The following is a 20,321-nucleotide window of genomic DNA, read 5'->3' as shown; positions in this document are numbered from 1 at the left end:
CAAAAACAATTTCTGAAGGTTTTGTGATTTGGAGTTGCATTAATCTGAATGATAGGCTCTCCTCAGCCTGCTTAGCATTATACCTCATTCAATAGACAGTTTAATGGATGATCCACAACAGTACATTACATTTTTGAGCTCTGGGAATTGCTCTGCACAGTTCAAGATTTGGGACTGGATTTGGTGGCTGAAATCCAAAAGCTTTTTTCTTTTTTTTTAAGTACCAAACATTGCCTCTTGCCAAGTGGGATCATTTTCCCATCTGTTGAAGGGTTTTCTGCCCTTGGTAACAATATTCAGTTTTTCTGGCTCCTTTATGCTCACACTAGTATAAAATAGAAATAAAAGAATTTAGCAGCAATGCTAGTAAGCAACTGAAGTTAAAGGCATCAGGGAATCAGACCTATAGGTGTGAAGGACCAAAACAGGAACTGTCTGCATCTGGAGGGGCTTAATGTAACCTCCATTATTTCCACCTCCTTTTAATAGATGATGTCTCATCTAAAAATGGTTGAGAACTCTTCTCTTGTGATGCTTTCTTGACTAAGACACTAGCTGCCTTTGGAAAGTTGAGAGAAGTATAAGTGGTGGAAGCCTTTGAGAGCAGTGTTTATGCCACACCCCTAAGACTCCCGGGTGTAAACCCCCAGTTTTCAGTGTGGAATGTGTCAGGGACACAGCACGGTGTGCCCTTTAATACTGCCCAAGCACTGCAGCTTGGTTAGCCCTGACCCTCACAGAGTGGCAGTGTGAGTGCAAGGAGAACAGGCTGTGATGGGATGGGCTGGTGACAGCCGAGCTCAACCAGGCACAGCTGGCTGCCCCTGCGGGGGATCAGCCTGGGGGACACCAGGCACACCAAGCTGACCTGCTGGGACCTGCTGAGCTGCTGAGCTGAGTACTGGACTTGCTGCTACGCAGTCCTGACAAGACTGTTTGATCTTGTATCCTTAGAGTTTAAATCTCCACTGTGGTAGAATATGCATTAAAAAGGGCAAATCTGTATAAATACACCAAATATAATAGATATGTGTTAGTACATTAAATGTACAGGCTCCAAAGAAATGACTCCTGCTGTTATTCCCCAATAACTGGAAAATGTATTTAAAAAATCATTTTGTGTGGCTATTTTTGTCACAACACATTTCAGAACAGCTGTCATAACACTGGGAATTACTTCCACAAATATAGTCCAAAAAGTCCCCTTTATCTGGCAGCTAAACTCAAAAGCAGAGACAGTACAGAGAGCAATATTCTAAATACACATGATAAAAAAATCCTTCTGGTTATTACTGGGTTAATCAGAACTGCTCTGGAAAGTACCAAAAATTGCATGTAGCTGTTTCAAAAATCACAGGGATATTTTGAACATTTCCACTGGGTCAAAGCAAAAATAACTATACATCCTTTTTAGGTGGTTATATTCAGAAGACTGGTCTTGCTAGAGTGACTTAACACATCCATTACTGCAATTGTAATTTAGTGATAATTATTCTGTAGAATTCCAATGTTCTATTACCATGAGTGAGGGCCCATGGAGGAAAACAGCATCCGGCATCTCCAGGGCCTTGGAATGAATGCCTGTGATTTTATAATTTCCAGACTCATTACACTTAGTTTGGGAGAGGCTATACATGCATTGTGTAGGTTAAGAGCCCTCTCCTTGCTGATTAAAATGAAGCACTGTCATTGACTTATCAGATCCAATATGTCTAATTAAAATGGAAAATAAGTTTGACCTCACACAGGTTAAGACAGATTACTTCCTTACACAAGTTCTAAACACTTATAGGCATTAAGCCAAAACTTAAAAGCAATTTGTGTTTTATGAAAGTCTATTTAAGGCTCCCTTCAAATAGAATAAATCAAAACAAAAAAACCCCAGCAAACTAACAAACTCTTCACACAATTCATGTCTTCAGAATCAGAATATCAATGCTCTGTGACCATTATGTGACCAAATCCATGCAGACATACTGCTTTGAGGATATAGGCATCAATGCTCCAGAGACCATGATCAGTGCAGTACGTCAGAGAGGCCTCTTTGAGGACTGAGAAGGCACAAATATGAGTTATCAAAATCTTCCTTCTTTTCATGTTTTGATCTTTCTGTGTGTAGGTATAGAAGCACTGCATTTGTTCATAGACAGAGCTAAAGACAATGGACAGAGCTAAAGACATGAATGTTGTAGGGACATGTTACTTCTCAAAGATGTGTTCTGGCTGTGACATTAACCAGCTTTTGAACCAAGCAAAGGCACAAAATGGATCACAGAAATATCTGTAATAGCTTTCATAAGAACACAAATCAGCCAAGTACTTGATTTCTCACTTTCTTTGTTTTTCCATAAGGAGCTGGGGCCTAGCTGAGTACGTTCACTTTCCATCCTGTGGCTCCAGGGAGGAGGTGGGGGACAAGGACACACTTGTCAGCCTATCTGATGTGATCTGTGGTCTGGTTTTGCTTGTACTTGAAATGACAAAGGTTGGAAGCTACAGATACTTCCCAGCTCTTGCAGGCAGAGCTGCTAGTTCACAAGGCAAGAACTACACAGGAGGAAGAGGAAGGACTCTTCCTGTCATGACAGATGGGGTAGACATACACCATAACATTAAAAAAAAAAGAGAAGAGGTGAAAGAGAAAGAAAAGAGCTACTGCTTTTAGTGATACTCACCAAAATCTGACTGAGCCTTTTCATCATGCCCTCATTTTCACCTCAAGGGAGGATCTGTTTTGCTATCTTTATACATTTGGCCACCCCAAGGGGGATGTTGATGTTCTCATTGTGTTAAAAGTCAGCTTTGTCTGCACTGATAGAGAGATCTAAGACAACTCTGCAATAGACCTTGATTTCCAGAAAAATATTGAGCTACAACACTTAAAGGGCCTTCAGGTTATCCAAAAATAACTAATAATTTTTTTTCAGATGTTGACGTGCCTTTGTTCAATGACAGATTTCTGGAGGCAAATGTTACAGAGTAAACTAATGAGCCATTTCTTGCAACACTTTCAGTTTGGGTTCAAACCGGAAAGCACAGATCCAAGTTCTACTGCCTTGGGGATATTTTTTAATGTGAGGTTTGGATCCAGCCCACTATAAAGAGCCACTATACATGCAAAATTTTGAGATTGCTGTAGGTTTGGACTCTATCCACTGTTAAAGTTCAAAAGGTTTTGTCTGGGTATTTTGACGTGGGCCTATCTCCATTTTAGTTTTGGAAACAAAAAAGCCCCAAACACACATATGAAAGAAAATCCCCTTGCAAATATGCAACTTGCCTATCATATGCAGAAACAATTTCAGGACTCTCAGTCCTCCAGGTAGTTACTTATGCACTGACACCTATTGTTTTCAGTGGGCTCCATGGGTAAATAATTATGCACCTGGGAACAGTCATTTGCAGGATCAGGTTGTTGTAAAATAATATGCTGATGAAAACTTAAAAGACTAGGTTGGATTGGTTAGACTTTTAGCAGAGACTGTCTGGATGCAGGCTATTGGCACTCTCATTTTAGGAAACAATTTAAAAAAAATTACATTTCTTCACCCTTGATTTCCAGGGCATCTCCTGCTCCCCTTTCTAGGAGGAGACAGTTTGCAAGTGCATGCTAGCAAATTCAAATGCTACAAATGAATTTTACAGTCCTCGGTGCTGGTTATTCTCACCTCATGAATCCAGAAGTGTCTATGAATTTGAAGGATTGTTTTGGGGGGATGATCTCATCTCCCAGCTTTACATATTCTCTAGTTTCGTTTTCCCCTGCAACTCATTCCATGCAGTCAGCTAGCAAGCCAGACTTTCCAGAAAAGGACAAACTGCTATTGCTTTTCTTCCTGGTTCTTTATATTTGCTGCTTGTGTTCATCATCTTGCCATGAGGCAATAGTTTGTGTCCAGGGTAGTAGTTATTTCTTATGTTTTTAATATTTAATGCACTTTTCACTTTCTCAAAAGCATTTTTACTACTCCACAGATCAAATAAATTCCAACTTTCAGAAATGATACAATGAAATCTTCAGCTTCAGAAGCACAACTGCAAAAGAAGCTTTAATTGCCACTTTAGCTAAAGGGCTGAAAATGTCTAGCTAGTGAAAATGCAGCAAATTTGAGAGGTCAGAGCAATAGAGAACATGTATGTCCTCCACAGGGTGTAACACATAACGTTAGGAAACACTCCTGTGAAGCAGACTGTGTGTGATGTGTGACCAAACACACATCTATTTTTATCACAGAGATAATGAAAAGTGAACAATATTCTTTCCTTTTATTATTAAATCCTTTCTGGCTGAGTGTTTTACCATCTTTAGTTATTTAATATTTTTTTTTCCTGGTGAAAGGAGAATTTTTTTTTAATGGTGTGAGTTCATTCAAACATTTTCTGTGTGAGTCTCAAGAAAAATTTGCAGATGTCAGGAACTAGTTCAGGAAGTTCATTACAATTGATGGATCAATTGTAAAAATCATAATGAGAGTTACAAAAAAATCTCCTCAGAACTTCCCTATAGCCCAAATTTCATATTTCTGTTCCAAAGCATGAATGTCAGAAAGCTTCTCAACATGTTCATCAGGCTTTATTTCACAGGAACAAAACAACATTTTTCTTCCCAAGAGCTTTTCTTGGAAAGAAACACAGTATTTGTTAGTTTGAAAAAAAACAACCCCAGAAGTGGGTCACAGGACAACAATAAAAATAATGGAAAATTGCAACCCGAAATGATTAAAGATTGAAAAGTCTATAGGCAGGTGGCAAGAGGGTCATATCCTGGAGTTAGTTAACGCAGTTTCAATAATAGGTGGTATTATTAGCTCAGCCTGTAACTGGTATTCATATGGGATGTCAAATATGGGATGTTACGGAAATATTTCATTATATAATAAATGGACTTCTCTGAACTAAATCTCTCAACCTTTTACCACTGACTCATCAGTTGTTTCTGAAACACTGTGTCTTTGACATTGCTGCAGAGACTGCCAAAAGCTGGATCAACCAGAGCCAGCTGGTATTTGTGATACAAATGTATTCCCAAAGAGCATTTGCTTTATTTTATCTTTCCCTATACCCCAGTTATGCACTCGTTCAGGTTGCCTGTTTTGTGCTCTTAAAGGCAATGCAGTTCAGGACGGCTTTGAAAAGAAGTTTTTCAAAAGTCAAGATAAATAATTATATTTAGAAAATATTATCTGGAAATTTTGCTGTGACTTCTCACCTACATTTAATAGTGATCCAAAAAAAACCCAAAAACCCAAATTCCAACCTATCCTAACCATTGTAACAATAGTTTTGTTTAATTATAACACAGAAAAGCTGCACAAACTGTTTTAATGCTGATTTTACAAACAATAGAGCATAAAATAATATTCTGTCTCCTATTGTATTATGAATAGCCTGTCTGTTGTAGTTCTCTCACTCAGTTTAGAACCGCTTGGAAAAGGATAGCAGAAACAGAAATCACAAGACCTATAATATTTCCTAGCATCCTACTAAAAACTGTCAACATATAACTGGAACTATCTTAGAGGCCAGATGACTCAGAGGCACACACTTTTAATGACTGCCAACCAAAAAAAGGCAGAATAAATGACACAACATTATGACTGTGTTGGATCAGTGAAAGAAGTAACAATTTTACAATCAGTCTGTGGGATTCATTGTCACAGAATGCCAATAATTTACACAGGTTAAAAACCAGAGTAGTTCATTCAGGAAAGAAAAGTGCAGCAAGAGCTATGAAGTATGCGAGTAAAAACTCCACCTCAAGAACTCCTTAATGTCATAATGTAAGGATAATGTTGTATGTGCTTCTGCTGCTAGCATGCTTTTCCTGCTCTAATACAGGAACAGGAGAGGGGAGGGTGCTCATCTTGCCAGCACTACTGGTGCAAGGTGGTGTATAACTGCTCCTATGAGCCAAAGAGGCTCAATAGTTCATAATTGTGTTAGTGCAAAGACAAGAGAGAGGGAAATCATTTCATGTTGGCTCCATGGCTCAGTAGTAAAGTCCTTGCTTCTTCTATCCAGTTTTCCTAGATTAGATGTACCAAGATCTCTTCACCTTTCTATGGTACCAATCCAAACACTCTAGTGATGGAAAATATTTCATTTACCTCCTTTCAGTTTGTACCTGTATCATCCTACTATAGTTCCTGGTTCTACTTCTGTTGGTGTTTTATTGCTAGCTGGGCTCCTGCAACAGGAGATATCCACAGGCCACATCAAAGAAGAACAAAATGTTACTTGCAAGTGGGAACTACTACTCTAACAGTAGCAATGACTTTTCTAACATCTGTTGTTTTTCAAAACATGCTGTGCATTTTTAATCCTTCCTATCTATGAGCAGAGACTGATTTTTCTTGAAAATTCCTGCACCACACCAAAGTCAGTAACGTGCAAAATAACCTCACAAAAGGAAAATAATAGGAGATTCATAAATGTGTCTGCCCTAGTGTTTTTCAGAGACTGCTCTGAAATGTTGTACAGCTCATCACCGGGCTCCTTTTTTCCCATTTCTTCTCCATACTGTTTGCCTCACTCCCATGCCCACACAGGCCCAATGCACACACTCAAATAAAAATCAAGGGCACAGTTCTGATGAACAACTGCTATTTTCTTTTGCCATCTGATCATAGTTTAGCTACTACTGTATACTGTTTTCTGCCAGTCCTTAACAAAGAAATCCAATCAACAACATTCATTCTGCACATTGCCTAGTTGGCCACATCTTTGATGAAATAGCTGACCCTGTATTTCTGAGAGAAGTTATTTTCAGTAATAAATATCCCATTTTTCTGGTAGCTGGGGAATTGGAATTGACATGATTAATTTCTTTGGAAACAAGTAATGATTAATAAGCATTGATATGAGGTTATTATTTAAAATTTCAAATCCACTTTTGCTCCAGTCTTTTCCAAGTCTTGCTGACTATTATGATCTTGGTGTTCAAGTTTATTTTACATAGTTTCCTCACACTCCCAAGTAGTTCTGTTGAATTTTTGTGACTGAGTGTTGCTATTCATTGCTTGAAGTAGGTAACAAGAATTGTGCATTCCCTCAAATAGAAGAACATCCCCAAAGGCTTACTTCAAGTTCTGCTTTGAATTTAAAGCCCAAGTTTAAAATCTGATTATTGCATCTTCTTTTTAAACGTGCTTTTAAGTCTGTTCGCATGTGGAAAATATTTTCAGTTAGAAAAACATAGTTAATATATTTATTCCTACAAACTGAATATGTGACACGTGGTACAAGAAACTTTCATATGTATGAAAGCTATCCATATGAGTTTTATTGCTCCTGCTGTTTCTTATGTGAGTCTACTGCTGATGTGGCTAAATAAAATTTGGCCCATCCATCGGTTAGCAACAGACAAGGATTTATGGGTGCATATCGCTTCTGATAGGCTTATAGAAGACCCTTCCTGTAACCACTAATATTCACTTAAGGACCACATTTTACTTTCTTTTTTTAATTATTTTTTAGTATGGTATGGATTTTTTTTTGTTTAGTGTTGTTTTTATTTTTTTTTGTGGTTTGTTCTTTTTTTTGCTATTGTTTTGTTTTGCTGGGTTTTTTTTCCCCCTTCTGTGTCCTTAATGTCAGTTTGTTAAAGAGTCTGTTATTTTACATGGTATTGGCTAGTGTCTTATCCCATTATAGAAACTGCAACCTTCATTTAATTCCTTGGGGTTATATGGAGCTGTTTCAAATTTATGGCAGCAAAAGGAAGATGAGAATTCTGCCTTCAGTGCTCATCTGTTCTTTATAAACTCCCTGAACTTGCAGAAAAAGGTCTTACATGGACATTCAGGTAACTGAATGCTATTGACCTTGTTAAGAAAGATTATTATCATTATCGTTGTTGTTGTTGTCATTATTTCTTATTATTGTTTGAGTAAATAGAGTTAAACTGAGGAGGACATGGTCACATGCTCTTTTAGGCTACTGACTTCAGAAAACCTGGTAAGTGGATTAAGGCAGAGTAAGCAAGTGGAGTGCTAGGGAGAATTCAAGGTCAGGTCTGTTTTGATGAGTTCATTTTGGTTCCTTCGGTTATCCTCACCGTGGGTGGTAACTGTCTGAGTTCCCCAAAGTGTTTACAGTTGAAGTCATCTTAAGACAGGTGGATTTACTTTGAGTCCTGCCAATTTCATATTTATTTTCCTTGAATTCCACCATAGTCCAAATTATCCTGCTGTTACCTTATGAAGAGAGATACTTGCCAGAAACCTCCCCTTCTAGTATCTCTGTTAGAGATTTCCAACATCTAAAAGGTGTTGCATATTGACTGCTGGATTATTTACTAAAAAAACCCCAAAACCCGCAACCTCAAACCAAAAACAAATAAACAAGCTCAAAAAACCCAAAAACAAACAAAAACAAAAACAAAAAAACCCAAACCAAACCAAACAAAAAAACACCCCTAAAAAGCCCATCAAACCCCAAAAGTTTTGGCTTATCTGTATTATCTGTATAGGGCAGTTCTTGTGTCGGGAGTCAAATTTCTCAAACAAGATGATCAGTTGCTATTCAGTAATGATTGCAATCTGTCTTGCAGTGACAGTTTTAGCTGTATTAGGTGAGACTTCCCAAACTGTGAAGAATGTGGCTCTACAGGACACTTGAGCATGTCTACAATTCATTGGTACTGATGAACTACCTGCTAAACATCCCCTAATTATTTTAATTACATACAGAAGACATGACCATTTCTTCAGCTGCGGTTTCTACCATCTCTCCAGCCTGTCCGTGGTCTCCTGTCAGCCCATTGTTCTTACCTCTGTGGGAGAAGCCCTGGGCCCAGGCAATTCCTGACTAAGTGCACTGGGAGAGCACACAAGCACTAACTTCATACCCAACTATACCACATCTGTAACCACAGGGTAAACTTGAATTCAATCCTTCTGTCACATTTATAACTTGAATTTCAAAGCGCTTGCCACATTAGAAAGAAAGTGCTTATTACAGGGTTTCTGGTAGTTTCTTAGGGCTGCATTATGTCTTCTCTGATGGGGTTTATGTAGACAAAAGAAATGATGAGCAGCTCTGCAAGAGACTGTTTTGATACAGTTGGGAATTTTAGCTGTCTTTGTATTAAAATTTGGAGATGGCTCCTACACATTCTTCTCACTGCCTAGAAGTTAGGCAAAGAAGAGAAAGGCAGTTAAGCTTTAGAGAAGAATAAAGGCAATTAAAAAAATCCAGGCAGAGATTAGAAAAGAACAGAAACACCATTTGAGAGAAAATGAAAACAGTTGGTACATGACTTGAAGGCATTTCAGCTTCTCAACTGGTTGCACGTGTAGACAGCTTTGACACAAATATTTGCTTGCTTAGACTTACAACAAAATGTACCCAAAAGGGTGACAGGCATTACTGTAGACTTGGGGACTGAGGTAACCCAGCCAAAATAGCAGAAATACAAGGCATTCTGGGAGCACATGAGGAGCACATGTGCACTGATGTGCTTACCCACTTTCCCATCTACACAGAAACACACTTGTGTAATTCAAGCGTATGTGTCTTGGTATCTTTCCCAAGCACCTCACACTTTAAATGATATATATATACACCTATATGTATGTATGAATATGCATATAGGTACTTATGCACTTACTGTACTGTATATTCACATGTTCTATGTCTGGCATTGGTATGTTTCCCAAAATGTATCCCTCTTGGACCTGGAACACCTCTTATTGTCTGGCAGGGACAGCAGTGGCCACCAGTGTTCAGCCACAGCTGCATGTGGTGTTCCTCTTTCACCAAATAGTACCCAAGGGAGAGCAATGCTGCCATGTTTTTCTGTCTTCAAGTATGAAAAATCCCCCCAGTTTCTGCTGGGGCTGGGGTGAGCTGCGAGCCATCATCTGGGAAATTTAGAAATAGAAAGTATAATTTAATACAATTTAAAATAATTTAAACCCCTAAAAAATGCAGGCTGGAAAGTGACTTTATATTTTGGATGCGTACATGATCCACGGCTTGCAACATCCAAGTGACAACATCCTGGGTGTCTGCCGGACGAGGAGCACTTGGAAAAGCTCTGGAGCGTGGCCAGGCACCCAGCGCGGCTGCCACGGGGTGGGGGAGTGTTTGTGTCTCGGGCTTGGCACAGCCCCACGGCGAGGGCTGTGCCAGACACACAGCACAGTTCCACGTTCAGCTTCCCCAGCCACCGAGCTTTCTGAATCTGGAGTTGTTTCAGGGCTGCCTCTTGTAATGATGGGAAGATTATCTGCTGTGGTTTATGCGTGTTTTTCTATGACACAAAAAAGGATTTTTGTGATTCTGTAGGTTGCTTTTGTTTCTCTTTTTGTCTGGTCTTTTGGCTTCTCCTGTTTGTTTGCTTTTCAATTTTTTTTTTAATGAGATTCAAACTCAAATGATCCAACATATATATCCAAAAGAAAACCTCTGCTAATGATTGGAGCTGAAAACCTTTTGACTCCTATGATAAAGCTATTAAACTTTCTTCAAACCTTCAAAAAAAAAAAAAATCTGACTTTTCCCAAGGATGTCACAAATGGTGTCTGCTGTGGCCCAGTATTTGGCCACACTGAACTGGTGCCTGCTGTTGGACAGCCAAGGTCTAACAGCGGAATGAGAATGTGCTGTCACATGGTGACACTCCAGAGAGAGCCCCCAGCCTGCTGGGGCAGACAGCTCTGTGGTGACCATGGCTGCAGTGTGGGATGCGGGCAAGGAGAGATTTTGGCTCGTGGTCTCTGAGATGGAGATTTAATGTCCTCCAGCAGCATCCCTGTGTGAGATGCTAAAGATGCCCTGATTATTGAGCTGGTTGAAAATTTTCCAGTGGAATGCTTCTCTGTTGGAAAATGCTGATTTTACAGATTTGAAACATTTCACAGGAACATGTTGATTCCATTGAAAGTTTCAATGGAAAGCAGGCAGGCAGGCTGTCCAGGAAGCCTGCGCTCCTGGTTGCATGCCAGCCTCGGCTTCCCTGGCTCCCTGCTCCCCAGGCAGCTGCTCCTTCAGCTTCCTGATACCCCAATCAGGCCTCTGCCTCAGCAGTGGGGTGGCTGGGGGCAGGGAAACATAAAGTGGGGGGCACTGATCCCCTCACAATCACTTCTTTCCACAGAAGAGAAAGTCTGTTATCACTAGCAAGGTGATACTGACGGTATTTGCCTTTTTTTTTACTCGTACATCACATACTTACAAACATGATCATATGTAGAAAGAATTCAGTATATTTACATTGAAGTAATGATGCTGCTGTTAGTGCCTGCAGCATTTATTCCCTATGATAAGCACTAAAGAAGGACATATTCACTGTGCAGACTGTCACGATGGTGAAAGCAATTCACATTTTATCTCTGGACATACACAGAGTTGTACCAGTAGAAACCCACTAAACAAAAGAGATATCTGTCAAGATGTGTGTATATGTGTGTGTGTGTATATCTGTATATGTGTGCATATATATATATATATATATATATATATATACTTTCTTTCTTTATTTATTTATTTATATTTATTTATTTATTATATATTTATTGTCAAATTTGCTCAGGTGACCATAACTAAACTATTTTTTTCTCATCCAGCCTAGCAACCAGATTTAGGGGGGAAAGAAAAAGTGATTAGAAATGTCTTTTATATATTTTAATATACACCATAGGAATTTCTAAGCCCAGCTTAAAGAACCCTCCATACATTTTTATTAATATGCCTGCTGACTTGAGTTTCATCTTAATGATCATAGCTTGAGCTTAGAATTCTGGTTTGGGCCATGTATGGTATGACAGGCACCTGTAGAAATCAGTTCTTTCATCACTGCTCACAGAGAGTCTGTCTTCATGTAGTTTATATTGGCATGTGCAAGCTAATTGTCTCATCTCCTTTTCTCCTTTACACAGTCAGTAAAACTACTGATATGGAAGTAATTGTTTCTGAAGTATTTTGGGTGATTTGGATTAAAAAAACAAACAAACAAACAAAAATGTCCCCAATGCATGTTCTGCATGTTACCATCTGTGGAGAAACATACAGGCTATGAGTTTTTATGTGCACATGCTTACAAGTTTTGACTTGCACTGAGGTGTCACACTGCTGATCATTTCTGTGCTATTTCCTCAAATTTGGTAGGTGGCACACTTACAGTACATCCAATCAGTGAATCAATAAATAATGAAACCTGTGTATTAGGAAAAGTTTAACAAATAAGTGCTCATAATGAAAGTCAGTGTCGTGGGTTATTTCTCCATGGTTTCACTGGAAGTCACGCTTTTGATCTGGGAGCTGTTAGGAGCTGTTGCACCACAGATGAAAGGAGTTAGAAAATTCCATATCATAATGCAGTTAGATCAGTAATTCATGGAGCAGGTAATTCACAATGACTTGCTGGTCCTTTGATTGCACACGGTTTATGACTATTAACAGTTTCCCCTTTCAAATTTGTATGCTTCTATACTTCCTTTCTGACCTCTTTTTCATCATTTATAGTCCAATTTGGTAGTGAAAAAACATAACTGGTGCTCAAGTGCATGGCTGTCATTCAAACCTCAATGCGTTAGTGAGCAGTTTGACATTTGTGACTATGAAAAAAAAACATTAAGCAGGTGTACAAAACATTAACCAGGTCCCCCGAACAATGCTTTATGGGATTCACAACTTGCCTCTAGGCTATAAACCTGATTCAGTCTGAGTTTTCAAGGTAGATTTAATCTTGATATTTACACTCCAAATGTATCTTACATTAGAACATAATTGCAATGTAAACAATAGAAATACATTTCAAATGGAAGGTCACAGGAAGAGATGTGTTACTGCAGGAGATTTGCAATGATGTGTTCTTTGGGGTTTGACAATTATCTGTCCTCAATTTATAAAATCAAAGGCTGCATCTTCAACCTCAGTAATCTGTTTTGCTCAGAGGGGTCCTGGCTCTAACAATTTCTTGCTACTCTTCTAAGGGAGTAAGGTTCAAATTAAAACAAACACAAAACAATGCTATTTAATCACTTTTAACTTCGTCATCTGCTGTACAGGTGTGCACATATCACATTTTATTTCAGTTATACTTACCAGGTTTCTGGGAACTGATGTTGCGGCTTTACAAAGGTAGAGAGAGTTCTACAAGTCGGATGAATAACATCAGGTAAACATGTTAAAAGAAGTTACTGTTTTGTCTCTAAAGAGCTAATGTAATGTTGGAGTTGCTAAAAAAGGGCCTCAGAAAGAGCATTGTAAACATTTGAGCAGTCAAGTGGGAATAAGAACTGTGAGTCTGAGATCTAAACAGTTTTTTAGGGCGTTCAATTAAAATAATATTTTTTAATATGTGAATATAAAAACTATGCCAAAGTTCTCCTATGGAATCCCTCCCAGCTTCCAGTAGGCAGTAGGTTAGGGACTTCCTATGCCAAAGGGCATCTGGATCACAGTGCTTAGTAGCCATTGATAGACATATCCTTCATGAATTAGTCTAATCTCCTTTTGAACCCTGTAATACTTTTGGCTTCTGCAGCATCCTCTGGTAAGGAGTTCCATGATTTCATTGTACATTGTAATGAAAAGTGCTTCCTTTTGTTTGCCTGAAAATTGCTACTCAAAGTTGTGACTAGGAACACTTGCCTATCTGCTCTCTTTTGTTTAGACAGAGCTGGTTAGTCTGTTCAAAGTCTTGCCCTTTTTTTTTCTTATGATAGAAAATCTATAGGTAAAAGAAGGTAGAGAATGACAGCAGATAGAGAATGACATTTTGAGACTGCTGTAAGTACCATTGAATATGTATCAAATAGCAGAATATACAGGCAATTCAATTGTGAAGACTTTATTTTAATATTGTGCCTGGGGTTGGTATGACACTTGTGAATTTTGGAAGCAGGAGTAACATAGGAAGGCTCTGATAAATGTCTTCAACACATGTGCACACAGACATGGATGTACATTATCAGAATGTTTCTAAAGTAATGTGTACTCATGCCCTTTGTGTAGCTGGGTTTTTTTTTCAGAAATGTAGAAAGATTTTGTGGGTAAAATGTGGCAAATTCATGGAACATGTGGAAAAGACCACACAGAAAAACTGTTTGAAAAGTCAGCACTGGCAGCAGCTCGTGAGCAATAACAGCAAAAAGAAAATGGACATTTGTCTTCTCACCTTCTCTTCTGCTTTGGACAGGGTTGCCAGGTGGTGTCCATGCCCTGTTTGAAATGGCTGACACAAGGACAGTCCCACATCAGCATGTGAAAATGTAAGATGACTTACATATTTTGCTGCTTGTGTTGTACTACGAATTTAGTTTTGCCTCTTTTGCTTCTTGGAAAAGATGACAAAAGTTTTGTTCAACTTTGTGAGGGAAAAAAGTATGTTGTTTTAGGATTACAGTATATTTTTTAGATCCAGATGAAGGCTTCCCTGGGTTTGCCATTCTGTCCCTCAATGAATAAAAATAACTTAAGAAGAAAAAGAAATATACAAGCAAATATATTAAAACTAAAATTTAAAAAATTAAATGCACTAAATATTTAATTTTTTTTCTAGGATAAGTTTAAAATGAAACATCAGACTTTGCTGAAACATGGCATTTTGATATTTTCTTGGATAAATTATTCACAGATTATTTTCCTAATATACTTTTTTGAAATGCAAATTATTTAGTCAGAATATTTTTTTATAAATTTTCTCCTTCCAATCCAGGTATTTTTTCCTGCTCCCTTTTGAATTTTGTTCATTCCTTTTTCTCTAAGTAACACTAATCTTTGCTCACAGGTGTACAAAAAGACTCGTCTTAACTCTTGGTCTTTCCATGTCAAAGCCTTTTGAACAATCTGGATATAGCTCAGTAGGTACAGAACAAAACAAGCCCAACTTTTGTTTTCTTCTTTTTTTTCCATCTCCTTACTTGATTTCCTGTTTAAGAGGGCATAAGCCCACTGACTGTTATTGCTAGAAGACCTTCAAAGCAAATAGTATTTGTTTTGCTAATGTAAATACATTTCCTAGCAGAGCAAAGCCTTAATCCTTACTAACCTTTGAGGCAACTCTGTGGTAGAGTAAAAAGATGAATAATTTTAGAGCGATCTTAAGTGTTTTAGGCCTCACTCTACATTTAATTTAACCACCTTTGGGGCCTGAGGATGGTGGGTCATAACTGAAACAGAAAATTTGACAAATGGTTTGGAGTTCCTTTTCTGTCCTAATTAACACTTCTGGGCAGTGAAATGTCTGGTAAATTCCAACTATCCAGAGGACTGTAGGTTACTGACAAAGTACAGTTGAGATTTGCCTCTAGGTAACAAAGAGGTCATCTTCAGGATGTAAATGAGTGACACTACTGAATCTACTTACTGTTTATATTATTTTATTGGATATTTTCTGGGTTGTCTTCTAACAGAAAGTTGAGGTTTTCAATAAATTATGATTCAACAAAAAATCAATTATAGCCTCACTGACAGAAAAAGAAGTAAAACAAAACAAAGCAAAACAAAATCTTTAATATTCTTCTTTTTCCTGCTAATTTCTACTCCAACTTTAAATTATTTTGCATATTTGATGATGAATGTATTGACAAATGTCTTCAAATCTGAATCTACTGTTTTAGATGTGAGAAAGAACAGACTCCTCAAAAAAAAAAAAACCCAAAAAAACTTAAACATGAGAGCTGGTGCTATTAGGACTTAAACTTACAAAGGTTTTGAGGCATTTTTAAGATGTCAACTTAAAAAAACCTCACAGTATTTCAGCAAAATAGCTGATTTGAATTTGTAGTGTGAAGACTACCAAGATTGTTATAAAATGGGAGTTGAAACAAAAGGTAAGCAGTGTCTTTTTTCCTAGGTACAGGAAATATTTACTTGGTTTACCAAAGCAACTCCTATAAACTGTTGGGAAAAAAATGCCCTTTACCTTAGCAAGCCTAAAGGAAACAATTTCATAAACATAGATTTATTTTTTGTTGTTGCTTTGCAGGGTGAAAAACCCAAAAGGATTAGTCCTCTGTTCAGAATATATGGCTGCTTTTTGCAGGTGTTTGGCTTTGATAATGTTTGGGCAGAACACCAATAATTTGGTTTATAGATTACAGTGTTGCCCAGTTTCCTGCATGTTATTGCGATGTGGAACAATACCATTAAACCACCCCACATCTGCTATGAACCTTTTCTGGTTTTTTTTCTCTTTTTTTTTTTTTTTTTTTCTTTTTAGACTGTGTGTCTCTTCACAAAACATTTGTGTGTCTTGGTTCGTTACCTCAGCTATCTACCCAAGCAGCCGCAGGACATCTCTTTCAAGACAGCTTATGGGCACATCACATTTCACCTTCCTGAAGGTGAAGAGGACAGGAAGAAGAGGAAACTTAATTTCAAAGGTCAGCATTGCCAAAGCTTGCTGATTTTGATAAAGATGGTAGACAGTGACATCACATGTACTCAGTGTTCCTATGCTTTATGACTGGAACTCCATTGCATGATGGAAATGTTGCAGGAGAATGACTGATCTTGACTTTCACCAGCGCTGTACTAGGCAAAAGTAACAAATGGTGTCATTGCTGAAGCCTGTGAAACAATATTTGTAGTCATGGTTGTAACTGGAGCCAACGACAGAGGCACTGAACCAGAATCTACATAGAACCCAAGCCTTGCCAAGGTCACATGTTATTCTATTTATTTGTTTTAACTTGACTAAGTAGGGTTTTGATCATTTAACCATGGCCCTTGTTCATAAGAGTCCTATGGGCTTGTGAGAAAACAACTCTTTGGTGTTTTTAAATATGATTTCAATTAAATATTGTTATTCAGAACAAATGTTTTCACCTACCATATCATGTAACTACAATCTGTGCTTTTGCCTTCAAGTCTGTTATAGCGAACACAGGTTAAATGACCATATAAAATAATTAACAGTGGCCTTGTTTAAAAATCAGATACAGAAATAACACTGAAAATCCTAATCTCCAGTGTACTTGGCCAAAACAGCCAATTCTTTTGGCCAAATTCTAAAGTACTGGTTTTTGAACCATGACTGTAGTAAGCTTCCCTAGAATTGAATACAGGCCACTTGTTGCGGGGATATGTTCTCAGCTGAAGGCTGCATGTTGGAAGTGATTATTAGTGTTTTTAATTATATCACAGCAAGTACTGTAACAAGTAGATACATTATTTTTTAGTTCCATTTCTTAGCCATTCATTCTGTATAAAGATGTGGCTGTGTTCTGCTCAACACCTGACACATGCTTCTCCAAAATGGCTCCATTTCAAATGTAAGTGAAGTGATCCCTGCTCAGAAGGCCTAATATACAAAATTATTGAACCCTCATGTTTCTGATGGAAGACAGGGCGAGTTTTTGCTTAAAAACCCTTTCTGAACATTGCCACCAGCAGCAATTGTTTGGGGGAAAAATAGGCTATATGCTACCTATATGTAATCACATTTTTATTTTTTATGCTAAATCATACTGAAATTCCTAATGCAAAAAAAAAAAAAAAAAAAAAGAAACCAAACAACCAAAGGAATAGTGCAACCTGTAAAATAAAGCTTTTGCTAAGTACCCTCTGTCTTCCCAGCTTTACTAGAAAAGCTGCCATGAGCCATCTTTTTAATAACATTAGGAAATATAATGTTACAAAGTTACAAACATTTATAAAGGCCCACTAAATATTATGTCAAACTTGAGGGTCTGACCTTTTTAACCTCAAAACTACAGACGTTTTAACCAACTTGTGTTCATAAAAGAAATATTGATAGACTCTTAACTCTTGTGAATCCAGTGATTGCCGGCATAAAGAAAAGCAATAACACATTCTGCAATATGCTACAATAAATCTGTATACAACATAGTTTATAGATTTGTAAGTTTTAGATTGTCATGATATTTTTCTGTGTTTATCAACAACATTAAAAAAGCCCCAAAAAACAGTAAGCAAACCTGGAATACCACAAGTCAATCAATAAAATTTAAAAGTTCCAGTGAAGCTAACCTATAACAGGTCCTTGTTTGGAGAACATGCTCAAGAAACACATGTGCCTTTAAGAGGTCTTGAAAGAATTTACACCCATGGACCATTACCATTTCCAAACACCCTGCAGCTTTACCAGCCCAACATGTGCTGACTGTATATCACCATGACCCTTTCACTAAAGCTCTTTTGACTGGAGTGCTTTTAATACCCACTTTCTCAGCTGAGCTCAGGAGTGATTTGTTTTACATGCCACATTAATCCTTTCCACATTTTCTGGATGAGGCAACCACAATTCCACTTGTGAGGTGTTTCTAAAACATAGTTATAGGAATAAAGCAGCAGGGTCCCAGACTTGACAACTTCCCTTCGGGCGGCTGACAAAGTGGGCTATCGTGGCTGGTGTGGGAGCTAGCACTTGTGCCCGGCAGCCAGGGTGGCCTGCTCTCCATGGTTAGTCAGAGGCCCAATTATTGTTGGCAATTCAGCCACAATTAAAACCCTGTAGGGATCTACATATATTTAATGTCCAATGAATGCTGATGCAGATTAATAAAATGCAGCTCGTCTTTTATAAGCTCGAGATGAAATGCAACAGAGAGAAACAGAACTAAAAGTATAAATCGCAGCTCTGTAAAACCCAAGAAGTTTATGCCTCACACCTACGTGATTGGAGGAAAAGAGCGTTTTATAAATGGGCAATTAGTGTTCAGTGTACTGGCTTTTATTACGTGGTAATTTTACAGTTTTCACTTTAAAGACACCCAAAAAAAAATCAAAGGCCAAATGAATTTCTGTTGTATGCATTTATGAGCTTTCTGCATTTATAATGTTAGCTCAATCTTACTAATGTAAGGGTATGAAAATTTAGTGTTGTCAACAAGGCTAACAGAGTGGACCAACCAATTATAAAACTGTTTTTACATGTCAGCGCTGTGCACATTTTATTAACAAGTTAGTATTATACTCAATTTTTTATGCGTTAAATCGAACTGTACAAGTAACTGCAGGACAAAAATTATGTTTCTACACAACTTAATTTATTGCTCTTCCCCCATAAATTTTACTTACAAGTTCAATGGTCTGAGCTGAACTATAAATTAGAGTGAGGTGAGTCTTATATATAACTTGATTTACTCTGGTAATTTCTGAAGGAAGTATCTGAATTTACATGCCTGTCTACAATTGTCTTTACAGCAAGATGAAGTAACAGTATAAAAAAAGCAGTGGCTGATGAAGAGTTCTCTCTTAAAGGCTTTTACACTCACATGCAAGGCTGTTCAACAAAACTCCAAATAAAAAAAGTAACTTCATAAGCCATTCATGCTGTGTGGCAGGTGTCACCAGATGATGCCATTTCAATCTTCCAGACTTTGTTTTTTTCCTCTTTTGTTTTTAAATTTAAGCATGTACATAAATATTCACTTCTGGAACAATATACTACTTTTTAAATTTGTGTTATTAGAGTTGTGTGAAGGGAGCTTGGAGTGTTATTGGAAGGTTGGAGGTTGCTACTTGCTTTGATCTAGTATACTAAAATCTGTTCTTCAGGTGGAATTGTTGCTTGTAATCCCAATTTTACCGATGAGTAAATCTGAGACTCTTTAACCAGGGAATTACTTGCACACTGTTTGATTCTCTGTTTCAGTACTTATTTAGATGCATAAATAAACCAAGTTATACTTAGAATATAACCAGAGGCCACGTATCTGATTTCCCTGATCTGTGAAGATACCTGCAATTTCTCTGCAGGAGGACAACAAAAGATGTCTGCACAAACTATCTTTCTTTAATTTGCAATGAGATGTTTGTTGATCCTTTAAGATATGCTAATTACCTGCAGCGTGATGCTAGGGGTACCCAGATTTTTCACAGGTCTCCTGCAATCAAACAGAACCTCTCTGTCAATTTTGCTAGCTGTACATTTAGACCCTGTTGACTACACCTTTTCTTGGGTTTTCCTCTTTTCTCACTGTATGCTGGTAGAGAGCTCAGAAGCATAGAAACATCAGCATGTCTTCTTCACAGTTTCTTTTTGAGAAAGTATTACAGGTGCAGAAACTTTGACCCTGAACTCACTCTTCCAACCTTCATCTGACTGGCTATTTCAAAAAATTCTCAAAGCTCTTGGGCAAGAAGCATGACTGAGCCACTGTTTGTTGTTAGTAGGATACAGAGAATAATGTGAAGTATTCAAGAAATAAATGTTGCTGTCATTGAGGAGGTGTTGGATCCAGTGAAGAAGTGAGAACACACCATTTGTGACACCAATGCTCATCATTTCCCCAGCACATGGACCATGTTCCACTATCATCCGTGACCTGAGTGTGGACATTGCCTCCAGCAGGGCACAGCTGATGTGTTGTACGAAAAGCCCAGGAGCACTCTGAGTGATTCTA

At 38.0% G+C, this 20,321-nt stretch overlaps 1 protein-coding gene across 2 annotated transcripts in view; it reads left to right on the top strand.

Moving 5' to 3' along the window:
- The window catches only part of CRPPA (CDP-L-ribitol pyrophosphorylase A), a 166,705-nt gene extending 147,135 nt beyond the window's left edge, over nucleotides 1–19,570 (top strand). Inside the window, exons 10-11 of one of the 2 annotated variants that reach the window (XM_033059009.2) lie at nucleotides 14,147–14,219; nucleotides 16,222–19,570. In XM_033059009.2, the coding sequence (XP_032914900.1) occupies nucleotides 14,147–14,215 (69 nt within the window). In that variant the 3' untranslated portion in view covers nucleotides 14,216–14,219; nucleotides 16,222–19,570. Of the gene's footprint in view, nucleotides 1–14,146; nucleotides 14,220–16,171 lie in introns of both variants that reach the window. The other variant, XM_033059001.2, reaches the window with a different exon arrangement.
- The last annotated feature ends 751 nt before the right edge of the window (nucleotides 19,571–20,321 follow it).

This window comes from Catharus ustulatus, chromosome 1, assembly GCF_009819885.2.
Source record: "Catharus ustulatus isolate bCatUst1 chromosome 1, bCatUst1.pri.v2, whole genome shotgun sequence".
In the NCBI taxonomy this organism is placed as follows: domain Eukaryota; kingdom Metazoa; phylum Chordata; class Aves; order Passeriformes; family Turdidae; genus Catharus; species Catharus ustulatus.
The sequence above is the reverse complement of the archived record's forward strand: the minus strand, read 5'-3'. Positions and strand labels throughout refer to the sequence as shown.